At 39.2% G+C, this 20,388-nt stretch overlaps 1 protein-coding gene across 1 annotated transcript in view; it reads right to left on the minus strand.

Moving 5' to 3' along the window:
* Positions 1–20,388, minus strand: part of SLC39A9 (solute carrier family 39 member 9) — a 45,751-nt gene that overhangs the window by 8,511 nt on the left and 16,852 nt on the right. Inside the window, exons 2-3 of the mRNA XM_055436193.2 lie at positions 20,158–20,266; positions 5,804–6,001 (exon numbers count right to left, since the gene is read on the minus strand). Coding sequence (XP_055292168.1) covers positions 5,804–6,001; positions 20,158–20,266 — 307 coding nt within the window. The remainder of the gene's footprint in view (positions 1–5,803; positions 6,002–20,157; positions 20,267–20,388) is intronic.

Consider the following 20,388-nt stretch of genomic DNA (forward strand, 5'->3'; position numbering starts at 1 on the left):
CTTTCAGAGCATTTTTCCTTTCCCAGGAAGAATTCAGTCTAAGACCGCATGTTACACTTAGCTGTAACTATCTCTTAGTCTCCTTTAATCTGAAACATTTCCTCTGCCTTTGACTTCTGTGACACTGATATCTCTGAAGAATACATTCCCCTCCCTGCACCTTTCTTGTTTTTTAACAGAGTGGTCCTTACTTTTGGATCTGTCTGATGTGTCCTTAGATAAAGCATTCTTGGATGGAATACTACATAGGTGATGCTTCTCAGGCGATCACATCCAGATGCACAGGATGTACACCTGCTGCTCACTGGTGGTGTGAATTTTGGACTACATCTTGGACACCGTAAACGTTATCTTGTGGATACTATGGATTCTATTACATTCTTCCAAAGAATGTTGATTTCTTTTTTGCTTTGCTTTAAAGTAACTTGATTTGGTTCAAACTGCAAATTCTGTCTTCTGGGCAGCTGCCTAAGTCTTAGTTTAGTTCTTTCATCTTTAGCGGACCTGCCTGGAGCCTGCCCAAGAAAGCATGGTTCAGGGCTTAGCCAGAGACTTGGGTAGTTTATACACAGAATTTAGGGCTGCCTTTCTCTGTCTGTCTCCTTTCTACGATTCTCCTCTCACTCTGCAGTGGCTGTGGTTACCTTGAACTCTGTCCTCTTTAGGCCAGAAAGACTCTTCTATCAGCTGGCTACTCCATAGGCACTGACTGCTAAAAGCAGAAACAGGAACTAAAAGCTGTAAAAATCGGTTCCCAGTGTAGACTCCCTTCCAGAATTTGCCCCTTTGGGTGATTCTCCAGTGTCTTCAGACAGTGGGTTTTCAAAACTGTCTCAAGTTTATAGTTACGTGCAGGGAGGCTGATCTAATAAGAACTTTCTGCGCACACTGAAGCAGAATACCAGTGACATGAATCTTGATCGTCTGATCAAGGAATTGTCTGATTTCTTCATTGAGTTACTTTTCTCCCCTCTGCAACTAATAAGCAAATCAAAACATACCCCTAGATCTAACATTCATTGACGATTCTGGCCTGAGCCAATTGTTACTGGAAAGGTTGCAAAAATGCCCAATTCCAACTGCTTCCGGGTTTGCCAGCTGGTGTTTAGCGTTCTGCTGGAAGCAAATGCCCTCCCCTCTTTTATCTTTCACTCACGTGGATCTGCGCATTGACTCCATTTTTTTTTAGTGGTTTATGCTTTATTGCTGTTCTTAATCATCTCGGTGGACAAACTGTCCGAGATCTGGCCAATGGAAGCCCCTTCAAGCTGGTTCCTATATCCTGTGACATTCCCCATTCCCATCTTTTTTCTTCATATATATTTTGAGCACTAGATATGTCAAGCTCATTTTATACTCACCCTGCCCCATCCTGCTGCTGCTACTGCTGCTAACTCACTTCAGTCGTGTCCAACTCTGTGTGACCCCATAGACAGCAGCCCACCAGGCTTCCCCGTCCCTGGGATTCTCCAGGCAAGAACACTGGAGCGGGTTGCCATTTCCTTCTCCAATGTGTGAAAGTGAAAAGTGAAAGTGAAGTCGCTCAGTCATGTCTGACTTGTAGCGACCCCATGGACTGCAGCCTACCAGGCTCCTCCGTCCATGGGATTTTCTAGGCAAGAGTACTGGAGTGGCTTGCCATTGCCTGCTCCATCCTAGAATCAGTCATTTCTTTGAAGAGCCCTGATATGCTCATTGCCAGTGGGGTGTCGTTACTTCTAGGCCCTCTCTACACACACAGCTATGACATACACCCGTGTCTATGTAAACACAAATGTATATATGTACACACACACATACAAATTTTCGGAATCACGATTCCAGTAGCTCCAGTTCCAATCCACCCTGCAGGGGTTCTTTCTTGCCTTCCCTCACTCCCTGTCTGCATGTCCCTTCTTCCTCAGTGAGGACTCTGGTTTCACCAACAGCAGCACACCTATTCATTTACTCAACCCTGTAACGTATCTGAAATAGTTTCAGAATGCTCTTGCCCACACCATTAGAAAAGACAAAGCCTACTAAAAAGAGTTCAGTATTGTTTACACTTCTTCCCCAACGCTGCTGCTGCTGCTGCTGAGTCACTTCAGTCGTGTCCGACTCTGTGTGACCCCATAGACGGAAGCCCACCAGGCTCCCCCATCCCTGGGATTCTCCAGGCAAGAACACTGGAGTGGGTTGCCATTTCCTTCTCCAATGTGTGAAAGTGAAAAGTGAAAGTGAAGTCGCTCAGTCGTGTCCGACCCTTAGCGACCCCACGGACTGCAGCCTACCAGGCTCCTCCATCCATGGGATTTTCTAGGCAAGAGTACTAGAGTGGCTTGCCACTGCCTTCTCCGTCCCCAATGCTACCCACTACTAAAGGTATATAGCCAAATAACTACATTCATGAGCTACTTGAATTTATTTTTCCTAAATCCCTTTCAGTGTGATTGTGTTATTCATTTGATGTATAGTTCATCTGTTTCAGTTAGCTCCCCGACCCTTGCTGACTTCATTTTATATTTTGAATATGGAAAACATTAACATATTTCCAAAAGTTAAAATTGTATCCAAAAGGCATGCCCAGGGAAGTGTCATGCCCTGTCTTAAAACCCTTCTACCCTACCCCACAACTGCCCTCACTCCTACAAGTAATCAGCTTTGGTTTCCAGTTGATCCTTATGTTTCTTTTTTGTAAAGATAAGCAAATATATACATGTTTCCTTGTTTCTCCTTCTTTCTTACACAAACAGATGACAGACGGTAATTTATTTTTTTCCCCCCTCACTTAACAATATTTCCTGGAAATTTCTCCCTCTTGGTTGACAGAGATTGGATTCCCTATTTTATTTCATTGCCACAGAGAACTCAGTTACATAGACACACAACACTTCACTCAGTCCGCTGCATGACTGGACACTGAAGTGGTTCTACAATGACAAACAATGCTGCACTGATTACTGTGCGTATGCATCTTCACACTGGAGCTGAATTACCAGAACAGATTCCTAGAAGTGGGATTTCTGGCTTGAAAGGTAAACTCCCCTCCACAGGGACTGTGCCACTTCGAACATCCACAGCAACAGATCAGAGTGCCTATATCGTCACAGCTTTGCCAACAGAGTATATGTTGTCAAGGTTTTGAATTTGTGACTATCTGTCAGGTGAGAAATGGCATCTCAGTGGAACTTTGATTTGCATTCTTCTTATTTTAAATGCAGGGGACATCTTTTCATGTATTTAAAGACTATTTTTACATCTTTTCATAAACTATTTGTTCATGTCTTTTGCCAGCTTTTCTACAGTTTTTTTTTTTTTGTAGATCAAGGATTGTTAACCTGGGGTCTAATAGGAGAACACAGGGAGAATGCAGGGGGTGTTTGTGACCTTAAATTGAAAAAAAAAAGCATTTTTACTTTTACTAACCTTTAACTGAACTTTAGCATTTCCTTTTGTCATAAATATAGACAATAAGCCACAAGCTAAAGCTGAAACTGCAATACTTTGGCCACCTCATGCGACGAGTTGACTCACTGGAAAAGACTCTGATGCTGGGAAGGGTTGGGGGCGGGAGGAGAAGGGGACAACAGAGAATGAGATGGCTGGATGGCATCACCGACTCTGTGGACATGAGTTTGAGTGAACTCCGGGAGTTGGTGATGGACAGGGAGGCCTGGCGTGCTGTGATTCATGGGGTCGCGGAGAGTCGGACATGACTAAGCGACTGAACTGAACTGAACTGAATATTAGCACTACCTTTACCAATAGAAATCATATAATTTTATATTATTTTACAGTCATCCTAAGATACCTTCTTATTGTCACTTTCACCCATCACTACTTTAAATTAAGGGTTTGTAGAAGTACTGCTTACAGAATGCAGATGACACTACCCTTATGGCAGAAAGTGAAGAGGAACTAAAAAGCCTCTTGATGAAAGTCAAAGAGGTGAGTGAAAAAGCTGGCTTAAAACCCAACATTCAAAAAACTAAGATCATGGCATCTGGTCCCATCACTTCATGGCAAATAGATGGGGAAACAATGAAAACCATGACAGACTTTATTTTCCTGGGCTCCAAAATCACTGCAGATGGTGACTGCAGCCATGAAATTAAAAGATGCTTGCTCCTTAGAAGAAAAGCTATGACAAACCTAAATAGCACATTAAAAAGCAGAGACGTTACTTTGCCAACAAAGGTCTGTCTAGTCAAAGCTATAATTTTTCCCATAGTAACGTATGGTTGTGAGAGTTGGACTATAGAGAAGGCTGAGCGTGGAAGAATTAATGCTTTTGAACTGTGGTGTTGGAGAAGATTCTTGAGAGTCCCTTGGACTGCAAGGAGATCAAACCAGTCGATCCTAAAATAAATCAGTCCTGAATATTCATTGGAAGGACTGATGCTGAAGCTGAAGCTCCGATACTTTGGCCACCTGATGAGAAGAATTGACTCATTGGAAAAGTCCCTGAAGCTGGGAAAGATCAAAGGCAAGAGAAGAAGGAGACTACAGAGGATAAGCTGTTTGGATGGCATCATTCATCAATGGACATGAGTTTGAGCAAGCTCCAGGAGTTGGTGATGGACAGGAAAGCCTGGCGTGCTGCAGTCCACGGGGTCACAAAAGAGTTGGACACGAATGAGTGACTGAACTCAACTGCAAAGTACTGCCACACTACTTGATTCACAGTCTTCCTGTCTGTAAATGCTCATGTGATGGAACTGGGTAACTATGAGGCAACTTTGTACCTAACAGTCATTTAGCCACCAAACAGTAGAAGTCATGGGATCTCTCACTGAGGACCAAGATACCGATGACAAGATATCTATGTTTTCTAGTAGTTTCTATCTGTAAAATTCTGTCAATATATTTGAAAAGAAATAACTATAAATTCTCATGTCTATTATAACCCTTTTAAATTTCTTTGTATCACAATGGTATCAAAGGTATATCATGGCTCAGAATCCTTTTTTATTTAATATAAACCATATCAAAGATGTTGACTTAACCAAAGATGAATTCATTGATCTCAAGACAAAAAAGTTACTATGACTGCAATTGATTTTAAAAGTCTTGGAGAATTCTAGTTGTCCTTGAAAGAAGCTTATCTTTCCCTGGATAAACTTTTCCCGGGAAAGCAAGCTACAAATGTGTTTAAGTGTATCTGTAATAAAGTATCTTTGTGAATCAGGCTTTTCTACACTAATAACCATGAAAACAAAAACCCAAATCAACTGGATGTTCAACTTGACAATCTGTTGCCTGTTAAAGCCCATCTCAGAATTTAATGTTTTTGGTCAAGCTACTCAACAATATCTGTTATACTAATGTCCTAAACAATTAAATTTAACTCTAACTTGCTTACAATTTAAATATATTATATCATTATTTAATACATTGATAAAGAAGACATTCTATATCACAAACTTGTTTTTAATGTTTTAGTAACTATATTTCAATAAAATTGATTTTCTCTGTAGTCCTATGTACTATGCTTTATGCATTTAAAAACATTATTTATCCCAATGAAAGGTCCACAGGCTTTAGACTGCTTAAAGGCTCCATGCACAAAAAGGGTTAAGAACTTCTGCCCTAGACCTCCATCAAATGAAACAGCTTTAAGATAACCAGGGTAGTAACCCAATAAACACTCTCTTGTGCCACATGTCACAACCCACTAGCTTCCTCAAATGAAGAAAATGTTTACCAGAACCTAAGACAAGAGTTAGTACTAAATATGGCCACTGATACATACTGAATCATTCATTTGTGATCACCTAAAAATGCAAATTTTTGGCACTGCCCAAAAAACCTTGGGGTCACTTACCGTCAGTAGAATGCACATGGGAGCTGCCAATCTGGTCCACCAACAACATGAAAACAAAGCCCAGGACGAGGGAAACACCGATGTAGGCATGCAGCTGTGTGTGGTCATGGCTGTGCTCATGTTCATGGGCAGCTGGTATCACCGCTGCTTTGTCTGATGCAATCACGTTCTGTGTTTGACTCGCTTGGTGGTGCTTCCCTAGAGTGGAATGAACCATAAAGAGACAACATGTTTACTCCCTTAAAGCATCTTCATGCAGAGGCTTCTGTCCTTTTGTACTTTGAGCTCTACAGATTTTCCTGCAAAGACATTCACTTCCTTTATTGTAATCTAGCAAGTCATAAACTCCCTTAAAGTTCATGATAAAAAAATTCCCAAAGCTCTTCTGCTTTTGGCATGCAGAGTTTTTAACTGCCTATTATTCTCAAAACCTAGGAAGTGGAAGCAAATCAACAGGCAAAAAAGCAGTCATTTTCCCAAGGGATATCATCTTCCAATGCCCCCCTTCTGTCTAGAAATTCACATCAGTCTCACCAGAAACCACAGAAAGATTTATTCTGATGAAAACAGGCAAATGAAGAACAATAACAATGAAAATAATTCATCTATTTATGTTGATACAAAAATTGCAAATAAAGAGCAAACTGAGTATAAAACGCTTTAGCTTTAAAAAACATCAGGGGACAATCACCAATTAGAAACCAAAAGGGCAGAGCAGTCTAAACGAGACATTTCCTTCAGTCTAGATTCAGTTCTAGAAATACAATTGTTGGGATACTCTGAATTACAGGAAATGACACCTGGCTAAGCAATATTAATACTATTAGTTTATACTCAAACATCTGACACTCAAAGCATGAACACTTCAAGAATTCTTATCTTTGCTGGTTTTATAAACACAGGCCAAAATACTAAACATATTTATCATTTATAATTAGATTAAGCATTTAACCTTTGACTAAAGAAGTCACAGAAGCCTGCTGTAATATTTTAGACCCTGACTTAATTCTTTAAAAGTCATTATTGAGATGCACAAACCATCTTAAGATAACAAAAATATGTTTTTCTAATTCTTTAAAGATTTTTTGTTTACATAGCTTTTTCTTTTTTTTAACCTTTTTTAAAAATGTAAAATATACATTACATAAAATTTACTTATCATTTCAACCATTTTTAATCATATGATTCTGTGGCTTTAAGTACACACAATGTTCTACAACCATTATCCATCTCCAGAACTTTCTCATCTTCCCAAAGTAATTTTTTAGCCTTAAGATTTTTTTCCGAATAGCGATTTCATTGTTTGCTTTTTTTTCCATTTGCTTTTAAATGTCTCAATATTTTTTTTTTAAAGCACACTTTATTGATGTATAATTCACAAATGTAAAAACTCTAGTTAAACTACCACCAAGTTCAAGTTTTGGAACAATACTCAAAAATATCAGAACAGTTCTCCTGTGCTCCCCTGGAGTCAATGTGTCAGTCCTGTTCCCAAGCAAGTGCTGAATGTGCTTTTTGTCCCTTGAGTTTTCCCTGTTCTAGGATTTCATATAAATGGAATCAGGCAATATGTATTCGTTTGCATAAGGATTCTTTTGATCAGCAGAGTATTTTGAGATTTATCTAAGCTTTGCATGTAGCAGTAGTTTGGTCCTCCTTTTTGCTGAATAATGTCCCATTGTATGGACATATCACAACTTATTTACCCATTCCGCTATTGATGGACATTTACATAATTTCCAACACTGGTCCATTATAAAGTCGCTACAAGCATTCAGGCACAAGTCTTTCTCATTTTTAAAAATTTTATTTGTATTACATTTAGGCTGCGCTGGGTCTTCACTGCTGCAAGTGGGCTCTCTCTAGTAGCAGCAAGCAGGGGTTACTCTCTAGTTGTGGTGCATGGGCTTCTCTTGTTGTGGCTCAAGGTACTGGGGCTTCAGTAGTTATGGTGCATGGGCTCTAGAGTGTGGGCTCGGTAGCTGTGGCTTACGGGCTCAGTTGCCCTGCGGCATGTCAGATCTTCCCAGACCAGGGATCAAACCCATGTCCTTTGCATTGGCAGGTGGATGCTTAACCAATGGACCACCAGAGAAGTCCAGGTATAAATGTTTCTGTGGATGCAAATTTTCTTTTCCCTTGGGTAAATACCTAGGATCAGAACTTTTGGGTATATGTATGTTTATAAAAGAAAATGGGCTTCCCAGGTGCTGCTAGTGGTAAAGAGCCTGCCTGCCAATGCAGGAGACATAAGAAACACGGGTTTGATCCCTGGGTTGGGAAGATCCCCTGGAGGAGGAAATGGCAGCCCATTCCAGTATTCTTTCCTGGAAAATTCCACAGACAGAGGAGCCTGGTGTGCTACAGTCCATAGGGTCACAAAGAGTCGAACACAACTGAAGTGACTAAACAGAACAACATAAGATAAAACTCTTAAATTGTTTTCCGAAGTGGTTGTACCATTTTACATATCCAATAGCAATGTCTGAAAGTACGAATTGCTCCATACCATTGTCAACATTTGATACTATGAGGTTTTAAATTTTCAACCATTTTTACATAGGTGATTGTGTCATCTGCAAATAGATAGTTTTACTTCTGGCCAATCTTTATGCCTTATCTTTTTGTTTCTGGCCTTATTGCAAACTAGCATCTGGCTAGGACTCCAAGTACAGTGTTAAGTACAAGTGGCTGAGAGGATGCAGCCTTGTTTTGTTCCCAGTGTTATGCATCTTACCTGATGCTGTTGTTGGACAACTCTTTGCAACTTCACAATGGCTACAACGCAAAAAAATTCCCTTCTCTTTGTCCCTCCCTTATGCTTCTCTTGGGCCAGTCACAAGCCCAACTTACTAAATTTATCCCAAGATCCACTGAGTTGCTATATTCAGTTTGGAAGCACTGCTGGAGGTAAAGAGAGACTTTTAGATGAAGAAATAGATGATTTTGGAGTAAGAGGCATTTCCTGGAAGTTAGCAGCCTACACTGCAGTGATCAATTAAAGAGAATTGAACTCTAGACAGGTCTAGGAGGAAAAGGTGGGCAGACAGTGTGCCCACACTGTTCTTCACGCAAGCAAAATTATTGTTAGCAATAAGGATTTTAAGCCAGAGAACTGACTGAAAGCTCAGAGATGAAAAATAATCAAGTTTATGAGAGAAGCGGTCTAAGAATTTTGATTGGTAGTGTTGGACAATTAAAATGTGGCCTCATGGTAACACAAGGGTGTTTGGTTTGGGCAAAATCAATGAACTATTATACACTGCCAAATAATTAGCATGGCCTTGAGAATGAAAAATAAATGAAGTAAAACACTTGACTAAAGACAAGGCAATTTTTGGTATGCTTCCATTTTAATATACAAAACTAATTCTTCATATTTATAAATGTAAAGAAACTACACATGTGAAGCAAGTCAAAGAATTGTGGTACCTACAATTTTCAATACCACTTAGAAAGATGTTATTGGAAAGGATTTGAATGATTATCTTTTTAAAAGGCCCCCACTAAATATTTAACAAAATGAGCTCTCATCTCTGCCTTTGTTTAGTCTCTGCAGTTCATGAATCCATGGGCCTTCCATGCTGCTTCTCCTGGACAACAGCCTGTCTTTCAAGACTCAGCTTGTAGGTTCCTTCTTCCCTGACATTTTCTGTGGCCTCTTCTCACGCATATCCAGCAGACTGGTGTGTGTCAACTGTAAGTTTTATATCACTATACTACGATTCAGACAGCAGTAAACTACAGGACAAGGGTTCGTGTCTAGATTTGTAAATAAAATTTGCACTGGAATGCAGCCATGCTCGTTTGTTCACAGACTGTCTATAGCTGCTTTCATGCTATGACAGCAGAGCTGAGTAACTGCAACAGAAACCATATGGCCCACGAAGCCTAAAATAGTTATTATTTGGCCCTTTTAGAAAAAGTTTGCCAACCCCTGCTGTCACCGACTGTTAATTTATTCATTTTTCATCGGCTGTGAATTCTTGAAGGCAGAAGCTATATTCTAGATCTATGAACTCTAACAATCAATATAAGGCCATAAATTGAGTATATACTCAACAAATAGATTTTGAAGGCAAAAAAAAAAATGGCCTTCACACTTCTGTAACTTTTAATGTGACATTTCATTTTTGAAAGTTATGCAATTAATTCCTCCCAACACAAAAAGATTTTTTACAATGGAAATAAAATACAATCTTATGTATGTTTTAGAATGGCTTCCCTGGTGGCTCAGATGGTAAAGAATCTGCCTGTAATGCAGGAGATCCAGGTTTGATCCCTGGGTTGCCCCTGAAGAAGGAAATGCCTACCCACTCCAGTATTCTTGCCTAGAAAACTCCATGGATAGAGAAGCCTGATGGGCGACACACAGTCCATGGGGTGGCAGAGAGTCGGACATGACAGAGAAACTTTCGCTTTCAAGGTAATTACGCACATGCTTCTTTGTAAATCCAGACTTAATAGGTAACAGATGTACGTGCTAAATTAGGTGAAAGGTTATGCTAAAGGGAGCTGAGGTAACACCTCATTAAAGGGTGTTAGCCATACTATTATTTGTGAACAGTTATATAATACTTTTTAAAGTCAATTACTTTTGGGGTATCCATAGCTCTGAAACTAAATGTCAAGCCTAATTACAACTTTCAAAGGATGACCAACATTATTTCCTTTCACTGTTGTTGTTGTTTAGGCGCTAAGTCATGTCTGACTCTGCAACCCTTGGACTGCAACATGCCAGGCTTTCCTGTCCTTACTGTCTCCTGGAGTTTGTTAAAGCTCATGTGCATTGAGTCAGTGACGCCATCTAACCACCTCATCTTCCGCCACCCTCTTCTCCTTTTGCCTTCAGTCTTTCCCATCATCAGGGTCTTTTCCAATAAGTCGGTTCTTCGCATCAGGTGGCCAAAGTACTAGAGCTTCAACTTTAGTTATCAATCTTTCCAATGAATATTCAGGGTTGATTTCCCTTAGACCTGACTGGTTTGATCTCCTTGCAGTCCAAAGGACTCTCAAGAGTCTTCTCCAGTACCACAATTCAAAAGCATCAATTCTTCAGCACTCAGCCTTTTTTACGGTCCAACTTTCACATCCCTTAATAATAAGGTACACCTATATCAGAATTTTTCAATTTAGATGAGTATAAGAACCTTCTATATTTTATCCTAACAACGCTTTCTTTATCTAAATCATTTTGGAACTCTTGGCACAGCCTTTGGAGTCAAGTTTATGAGTCACAATAAACTCCTACTTTCTAATATACCAGCTTCTGATCAAAAATAATACTGAAGAAATGGGTCACCTATGTTATTAAACAGACTGGCGTTAAATAAACTGTATTTCTCCAAACCTAAACTGCTTTCAAGGAAAACTCTGCTGCCACTGATGATTTTCATCTTGTACTCTGGAGGCAAATTAAAGAAAGAGTTCTAACATTTTTTGAGCAGTCACTGATATAAGTATATAATTTCCTGATGTTACCACTTTGAAAGAATTAACACTTAATTTTATGTATAAATTAAACTGTGGCAAATAAATGTCAGGAACATTATTTTATATATGTATATAAAACTTGAAATAAGTGTGCTGTTGATGGAAGCTTTCCATACAAGATCTGAATACTTATAATTAAGTGGAATTTAATTTTATATATAAAAACAAAATATTTACTGGATTATATACAATGAATGGTAGGCATTATTGGTTTTATTTGCAAGCATTAGCCAAAACAAAAAAGCTTTTTAAAGTGAGTGATAATCATGACTTGTTAGTACATAACAGTTTAGTAATGGGATCTGGATATTCAGTATTAACATATCCACTCTTCCTCTTCTACTGGAGGACATGAAACTCAACCCAGCAAAACCTGAGATCTCAGAAACCAGCTATTTACTATTTACAATAGCCAAGATACGGAAACAACATGAATGTCCACCGACAGATGAACAGATAAACAAGATGGAGTGTACACATACAATGAAATACTACTCAGCCATAAAAAAGAGCGAACTAATGCCATTTGCAGCAAGATGGATGGACTGAGAGACTCTACCAAGTGAAATGAATCAGAAAGAGAAAGAGAAATACCATATGACATCACTTACATGTGGAATTTAAAATATGACACAAATAAACTTATCTGTGAAACAGAAACAGACTCACACACATAGAGAAGACTTCTCACTGCCAAGGGGCAGAGGGGTTGGGGAGGGATGGATTGGGAGTTTGGGATCATTAGATGCAAACTACTATAGAATGGAGAAGCAGCAAGGGCCTACTGCATAGCACAGGGAACTATACAGTCAATATCCTGTGATAAACCATAATGGAAAAGAATATGAAAAACAATATACATGTGTATAACTGAGTCATTTTGCTATAAAGCAGAAATGAACACCCCACTGTAAATCAACTACACTGAAATAAAACATTGAACCCCCAGCTATTTAATTAAATTTGTGTACATATGTCACTCATCCTTGAAAGAACTTTCAGGTTGTCACTGTAGTGTCTATTTCACTCAGGGCACCGGTTGGTAATGAATAACTGAGACATGTTCCATGTCACACTCCCCCCTGCAAAGTATATAAACCCAGTATTACCACTGGATATTGCTCATCAGACATATATTTCTCATGCTACTAACAGAGTGTTCAGCAAATCATTAAGGGGTTAATTCTTTCCCTAGATATCATACGGAAATCCTTCCAGTAAGTTCCACCAATATGGTATATAGCCTTCCCATGTTATGGACACATATGTTAAATTACTGATAAATATAATAGAGTCAATTTACCCTTTGAAGACATTCACTTGAACTCCTTCAGATTAACATTTACAAAGGACAAAGCATTCTAAGAATCAAATCTTCAGGTAATCTGTTTCTTTGGGGGGAAGGGTGACCCCCAGCTTTGATGCTTATATTTTTGGCCTGTATTGTTTTAAATTTCTTATCTTCTACTTATATCTTATAACCTTTACAGATTTTTATTATATACTTTTTTTTTCTGGGCAAAGACAGTTCTTTACACTTGATGTGTTTTCAGCGATAGTCAAAGTGTTAGTTGCCCAGTGGTGTCTGGCTCTTGGCGACCTCATAGACTGACTGTAGCCTGTCAGGCTCTTCTGTTCATGGAATTCTTCAGGCAAGAACACTGGAGAGGGTAGCCATTTCCTTCTCCAGGGGCTCTTCCGACCCAGGGACTGAATCTGGCTCTCCTGCACTGCAGGCAGATTCTTTATGGTCTGAGCCACCAGGGAAGCCCAATAGGGTACAGTAGCTCTTACTTACTATCTGTTTATCATGTAAAAGAGAAAACTGACCATAGTCAAATGTATAAAACTAATGTTTTAAAGGGATGTTAATGAATCTTTTTTTTAATCAAAATACTACTATTTCTGAAAGAAAAAAAAATCTCATTATCAGATAGGAAAGTTAGATTTCTTTAGCAGATAAACAATGTTTTGGTGATATGAAATTCCATACAATGTTCACCACATAGCAGAGTGTCATTAAAAGTGTAGACTTCAGACAGGGTAAGAAACCCTGTGTTCAAATCCTGGTCCTGACACTGGCTGAGTTCCTTGGGCAAATTATTTAACCTCTCAGGGGCTCAAAAGCCTCATCGATAAAGCAGTATTTACCTTAGAGGGTTGTTGTGATGATTAGGCAATATAGTCACACAATACCTGGTGGTGTGGTTAAGTGCTCACTAAATGTTCAGGAACAGAGTTGTATATTAAATGGAATTACTTCAGGAGATTTACATGAACATGTGAAACATCTGGAGTGAATATCTGGTCAGATACAGTACTGAACAATAAAACAATTTCAGAATCCTGAAAGTAAAGTATAATAAGAGCCTTAAAGAGCTCCATTTTTATTAATGGGTGATAGGATAAATGTTACTATAATAGCAGATTTAACTCTCTACTTTAAAAGAATTTTGGTGGTTTCAAACATGAGCTCCATAGTAAACAAGTACTGCAGTACTCAATAACCTATGTTCTCAAAACTTCTGTTTCTACAGAAAGACTGTTTCCTCACATAAATACAGATAATCATCTAAGTCCAGTGATTTTAGAGCTATAATTGTAGAAGAGTATGTAAGAACTTCCTTTCCACATTAATTTGTATTTAATACTGCTTATTAAAGTGTCAGAGTACTTCGTTAACATGGTATATACCGAGCTCTGAAAAAAATACCTCCTAATTATCATAATTATAAGGTCCACAGAAGAACTAAACTATAGGCTGTAGTTATATGCACACAAATTCCTTTCTCAAAGTTTGGAGAAAAGTTGATTTGAACTACAATAAGGGAAGAGCAGAAGGGACTTCCTGGTGGTCCAGCGGCTAAGACTCTCCACTCCCAATGCAGGGGGCCCAGGTTTGATGGAACAAGATCCCACACGCTGCAACAAAGATGGAAGATCCCTCATGCTACAACTAAGACTCAACAGAGTCAAATCAATCAAAACACACAGACATACACATAGAGACACCACTACACATCTATTTGGGTGTTTAAAATACAGAAACTAAAACAAAAGAGACAACAAAACTGTTTGGAAGGGAGTCAATTGGAACTCTCACACATTACTGGGTGTGGGTGTTAGTCACTCAGTTGTGTCCGACTCTTTGTGACCCCATGGACTGTAGCCCACCAGGCTCCTCTGTCCACGGACTTCTCCAGGCAAGAATATTGGAGCAGGTATAAACCACTGACACACCAAACAACAGGATGACTTCTCAAATGCATTAAGCTAACTAAAAGAAGCCAGACCCAAAGACTACAAGACTGTATATATACGACATTGAGAAAAGACAAAACTATAGACACAGAGGAGATCAGAGGTTGCTCAAGATTGGGAGTGGAGGAAAAGTTTGATTACAAAAGGAGAAGAGGGTGATGGAACTGTTCTGTATTTTGACTTTATGCATTTGACAAAACGTAATCATTCATGCCAAAAAGAGTGAATGCTGTTATTCAGTTGCTCAGTGGTGTCCAGCTGTTTGCAACCCCATAGACTGCAGCATACCAGGCTTCCTTGTCCTTTACTACCTCTCATGCTCAAACTCATGTCCATTGAGTCGGTGATGCCATCCAACTATCGCATCCTCTGTTGCCACCTTCTCCTCCTGCCCAGCATCAGGGTCTTTCCCAATGGGTCAGTTCTTCACATCAGGTGGCCAAAATATTGGAGCTTCAGCATCAGTCCTTTCAATGAATATTCAGGGTTGATTTCCTTTATTGACTGGTTTGATCTCTCTGCTGTCCAAGGGACTCTCAAGAGTCTTCTCCAGGGCTTCCCTTGTGGCTCAGCTGGTAAAGAATCTGCCTGCAATGCAGGAGACCTGGGTTCGATCCCTGGGTTGGGAAGATCCCCTGGAGAAGGGAAAGGCTACCCACTCCAGTATTCTGGGAAAAAAAAAAAAAAAAGAGTCTTCTCCAGTACCACAGTTGAAATCATCAATTTTTTGGCACTCAGCTTTCTTTATGGTCCAACTCTTACAACCATAGATGACTACTGAAAAAACCATAGCTTTGACTATGTGGACTTTTGTTGGTTAAGTGATGTCTCTCCTTTTTATATGCTGTCTAGGTTTGTCATAGCTTTCCTCCCAAGAAGCATTTTCTAATTTCACAGCTGCAGTCACCATCCACAGTGATTTTGGAGCTCAAGCAGATAAAGTCTGTCACTGTTTCCAATTTTTCCCTATCTATTTGCCATGAAGTGATAGGATCAAATGTGACAATCTTCGTTTTTTGAATATTGAGTTTTAAGCCAGTTTTTTCACTCTCCTCTTTCACCTGCATCAAGAGGCTCTTTTGTTCCTCTTCAATTTCTGCCATTAGGGTGGTGTAATCTGCATACCTGAGGTTTTTGATATTTCTCCTGGCAATCTTGATTCCAGCTTGTGCTTCATCTAGCCCAGCATTCCTCATGATGTACTCTGCATAGAAGTTAAATAAGCAGGGTGACAATATACAGCCATGACATACTCCTTTCCCAATTTGGAACCAGTCTGTTGTTCCATGTCTGGTTCTAACTGTTACTTCTTGTCCTGCATACAGATTTCTCAGGAGGCAGGTAAGGTGGTCTGGTATTCCCATCTCTAAGAATTCTCCACAGTTTGTTATGATTCACACAGCCAAAGGCTTTAGTGTAGTCAATGGAGCAGAAGTAGATGTTTTTCCGGAATTCCCTTGCTTTTTCTATGGTCCAATAGATGTTGGCAATTTGATCTTTGGTTCCTCTGCCTTTTCTAAATCCAGCTTGAACATCTGGAAGTTCTCAATTCAAGTACTTCTGAAGCCTAGCTTGAAGGATTTTGAGCATAACCTTGCTAGCATGTGAAATGAACACAATTTTGACGTAGTTTGAACATTCTTTGGCATTGCCTTTCTTTGGGATTGGAATAAAAACTGACCTTTTCCAGTCTCGTGGCCACTGCTGAGTTTTCCAAATTTGTTGGCATACTGAGTGCTGCACTTTAACGGCATCATCTTTTAGGACTTGAAATAGCTCATCTCCATCACCTCTACTAGCTTTGTTTGTAGTAATGCTTCTTGAGGCCCACTTGACTTCACACTCCAAGATGTCTGGCTCTAGTTGAGTGATCACACCATCGTGGTTATCCAGATTATTAAGACCTTTTTGGTAAAGTTCTTCTGTATATTCTCAGCACTTCTTCTTAATATATTCTGCTTCTGTTAGGTCTGTACCATTTCTGTCCTTTATTGTGCCCATCTTTGCCTGAAATGTTTTCTTGCTATCTCTAATTTTCTAGAACAGATGTCTAGTCTTTTCCATTATATTATTTTCTTCTATGTCTTTACATTGTTCACTTATGAAGGCTTATCTTTCCATGCTATTCTTTGGAACTCTGCATTCAGATGGGTTTATCTTTCCTTTTCTCCTTTGCCTTTCATTTCTCTTCTCAGCTATTTGTAAGGCCTCCTCAGATAACCATTTTGCCTTTCTTTTTCTTGAGGATGGTTTTGATCACTGCCTCCTGTACAATGTCACGAACCTCTGTCCATAGTTCTTCAGGCATTCTATCAGATCTAATCCCTTGAATCTATTTGTCATTTCCATTATATAATTGTATGGGATTTGATTTAGGTCATACCTGAATGGCCTAGTGGTTTCCCCTACAATCTTCAATTTAAGCCTGAATTTTGTAGTAAGAAGCTAATGATCTGAACCATAGTTAGCTCCAGGCCTTGTTTTTGTTGACTACATAGAGTTTCTCCATCTTTGGCTGAAAAGAATATAATCAATCTGATTTCGGTTTTGACCATCTGTAGTGGTCACATGTGATGTCCACGTGTAGAGTCGTCTCCTGTGTTGTTGGAAGAGGGTGTTTTGGTATGACCAGTGCATTCTCTTGCAAAACTCTGTTAGCCTTTGCCCTGCTTCATTTTGTACTCCAAGGCCAAACTTTGTTACTCCAGGTATCTCTTGACTTCCTACTTTTGCATTCCAGTCCCCTATGATGAAAAGGACATCTTTTTAGTTTTAGCTCTAGAAAGTCTTGTAGGTCTTCATAGAACTGGTCATCTTCAGCTTCTTCATCATTAGTGGTTGGGGCATAGATTTGGATTACTGAATGGTTTGCCTTGGAAACGAACTGAGATCATTCTATCATTTTTGAGATTGCACTGAAGTACTGCATTCGGACTCTTTTTGTTGACTATGAGGGCTATTCCATTTCTTCTAAGGGCTTCTTGCCCACAGTAGTAGGATACAATGGTCATCTGAATTACATTTGCCCATTCCTGTCCATTTTAGTTCACTGGTTACTAAAATGTCAATGTTCACTCTTGCCACCTCCTGTTTTAATCACTTCCGATTTACCTTGATTCATGGACCTAATATTTCAGGCTCTTATGCAGCATTGCTCTTTATAATATCGGACTTTACTTTCACCACCAGCCACAGCCACAGCTGGGCATTGCTTCTGCTTTGGCTCAGCCTCTTCATTCCCTCTGGAGCTATTTCTCACTCCTCTCCTGTAGCATATTGGGCACCTAGTAACCTGAGGGCTTCATCTTTCAGTGTCATATCTTTTTGCCTTGTGAATATAAAATATGTAAGTGAAAATAGTTGTAAAATATTTCTTTTCTTTTTTCTTTTTTTAATGAAGGCCAATCAGCATGTGGGATCTTAGTTCCCTGATTAGGGATCAAACCCACAACTCCTGCAATAAAAGCAGAGTCTTAACCACTGGACCACTAGGCAAGTCCCTTAAAAGATTTTTTTAATGATTGGCTTGGGGCAGGAGAATAATCTGTGATGAAAAGGTTAAAGAGATCAGAATGCTTATTTTTCAAAAGATAGGTTTATAAAGTACATGTATGTATTTTCAAACGAATCTACAAAATTATTTTGGGCCAAAACAAGGAAAACTGAAAAGAAAGGAAAGCAGCCCAACAAATAGTAGCTACATTTAACTTTAAAACTATACCTGGAATATGCTATATACATTATTATCTCATAAAACTATCAGCAAAAAAACAACAATAAAAAACTAAAGCTGAAGCACTTTTTCCCTCTACCCTAGTGTTTCCCAATCATGTCTAATAAGTATCATTTGACAACTTGTTAAAATTAGATATACCCAAATATCTTCCCTGGAGATTTTGATTCAATAATCTAGGTTGGGGATCAGAAAACTGTACTTTTAAAATGCACCCCTCCCTCAAGAAACTTTTATTATCAGACAAGTTTAGCAAACAACTATCACCCATAATTCTTAGCACAAAGCCAAGCAAAACAAATTTTAAGTGCCTATTTAATCACAGTCTGAATGTTTTCTAGCACACCAGCATAGTAATTTTCACAGTGGAATGAGCACACCCAGGAAAATTCAAGATGATCCACTAGAACATGAAAGGAAATACTGATCTATATACTGTTACTTTAAATCTCATTTTCCAAAATTTTCTGTTTAAGGAGTGTGTTTTATAATGTAGAGTATATCAGTGCAATAGCACATGTATTCTCTTTTTTTCTCAATAGGATGTATGATCAAAAAAGAGCGGAAACCACTGCTCTAAGGCTCCTTATTTGTTATTTTTTCCTCCTAAGGCTGACCAATCCTCAGCCTCTGTCCTATTTTGCACTTACCCCCATGATCCCCACTCTTTACCACTATGAATATATTCATACCCCAGGCATATGAGCATCATCCCTCTGAATATAGGACACAGTTTTTTTCCTCTACTAACATCTGAAAAACTATTTATTATTCTGTGACTAGTAAGAAATTTGGAAGGTGTTGACCTCTTTATTCTATTCTTAAAGTCTAGCAGACTCTTGGCATCTTAAGAGTCAGCTCACCAATATGACAGTTGTGGTTTCAGTCAAGTGGGACATTTCATGAGAGGCGGGAATCTGATTTTGCTGAATCACAAATCTCAATCAAGCATGCCTCCCAGCTGATATAAAGGACCAAATCATTTAGCAGATGAATGAACCAAGCTGATCGTCCAGCATTTATGCTTCTATAGCTATACAGTTCTCTGCCTGTTATTAGGGTCAGGAGAGGTCTCTTTAATTTCTTAGTTATCCTTTACAACAGAAGTCCTCATTATCTACAAGGTTCATTATAAAGAGTCCTTGAGGGGCTTCCCTGGTGGCTCAGTGGTAACAAATCTGCCTGCCAATGCAAGAAACATGGATTCCCTCCCTGGTCCAGGAAGATCCCACATGACTTGGAGCAACTAAGCCTGTGTGTCATAACTATGAGTCTGTCCTCCAGAGCCTGGGAGCTGCAGCTACCGAGCCCATGTGCTGTAGCTACTGAAGCCTGCATGCCCTGGAGTCCATGCTCTGCAATGAGAAGCCACCAGAATAAGAAGCCTGTGCACAGCAAGTAGAAAAAGTCAATACAGCAATGAAGACCCAGCACAGCCATAAATAAATGCATAAAATTTAAAAGCAAAATGGTTAAAAAATCTTTTAAAAAGAGTCCTTGAATCCAAATGTGTTTATATATATATATATATATATTTTTTTTTTAATTAAAGAACACTAAAAATACAATCATTGTCATGTAGGAATTTGGAAGTTTTGCATAGGCATTAAAAAGAATGATTGTCATTCTTAGAAAGCCCGCAATTCATGTGTTATTGCAAATAAATCTTAAGTGGTATTCGTGGACTGAGGCATTCAATTCACAAACTGCTACTGACGTGTTCATTGTCAAAGACATCAAAAGATATGCTTTGGCATATATTCTATTGCAAACGTGTGAACTGTTTTCAGAAAAAATATCACCAAGCTTCTCTTTTGAGCCCTCCACATCAATAACATAGCTCAAAGAAGGCCCATCTCTCTCTCACCCTCAAGAATATCTTCATAAAGTGCGTGTACTCCTTCAGGCACGATGACCGCCAGTGCAGTTCCACAGAGGAGGCCGGCACCCAAAACAGTCACCAGCTTTAGTCGCTCCTGGAAAGAAAACATAAGCTGCTGAAAAGATTGATGACTAAACAGGGAAAAGTTTCGAAAGTATCCGCAAGGAAGACGGTGAGCTGCTTATCTGTGAGGCCAAAATCTACAATGGCCAGTGA

This window comes from Moschus berezovskii, chromosome 9 (assembly GCF_049115385.1).
Source record: "Moschus berezovskii isolate FMDL1 chromosome 9, NW_MosBer_1.0, whole genome shotgun sequence".
Taxonomy (NCBI): Eukaryota; Metazoa; Chordata; class Mammalia; order Artiodactyla; family Moschidae; genus Moschus; species Moschus berezovskii.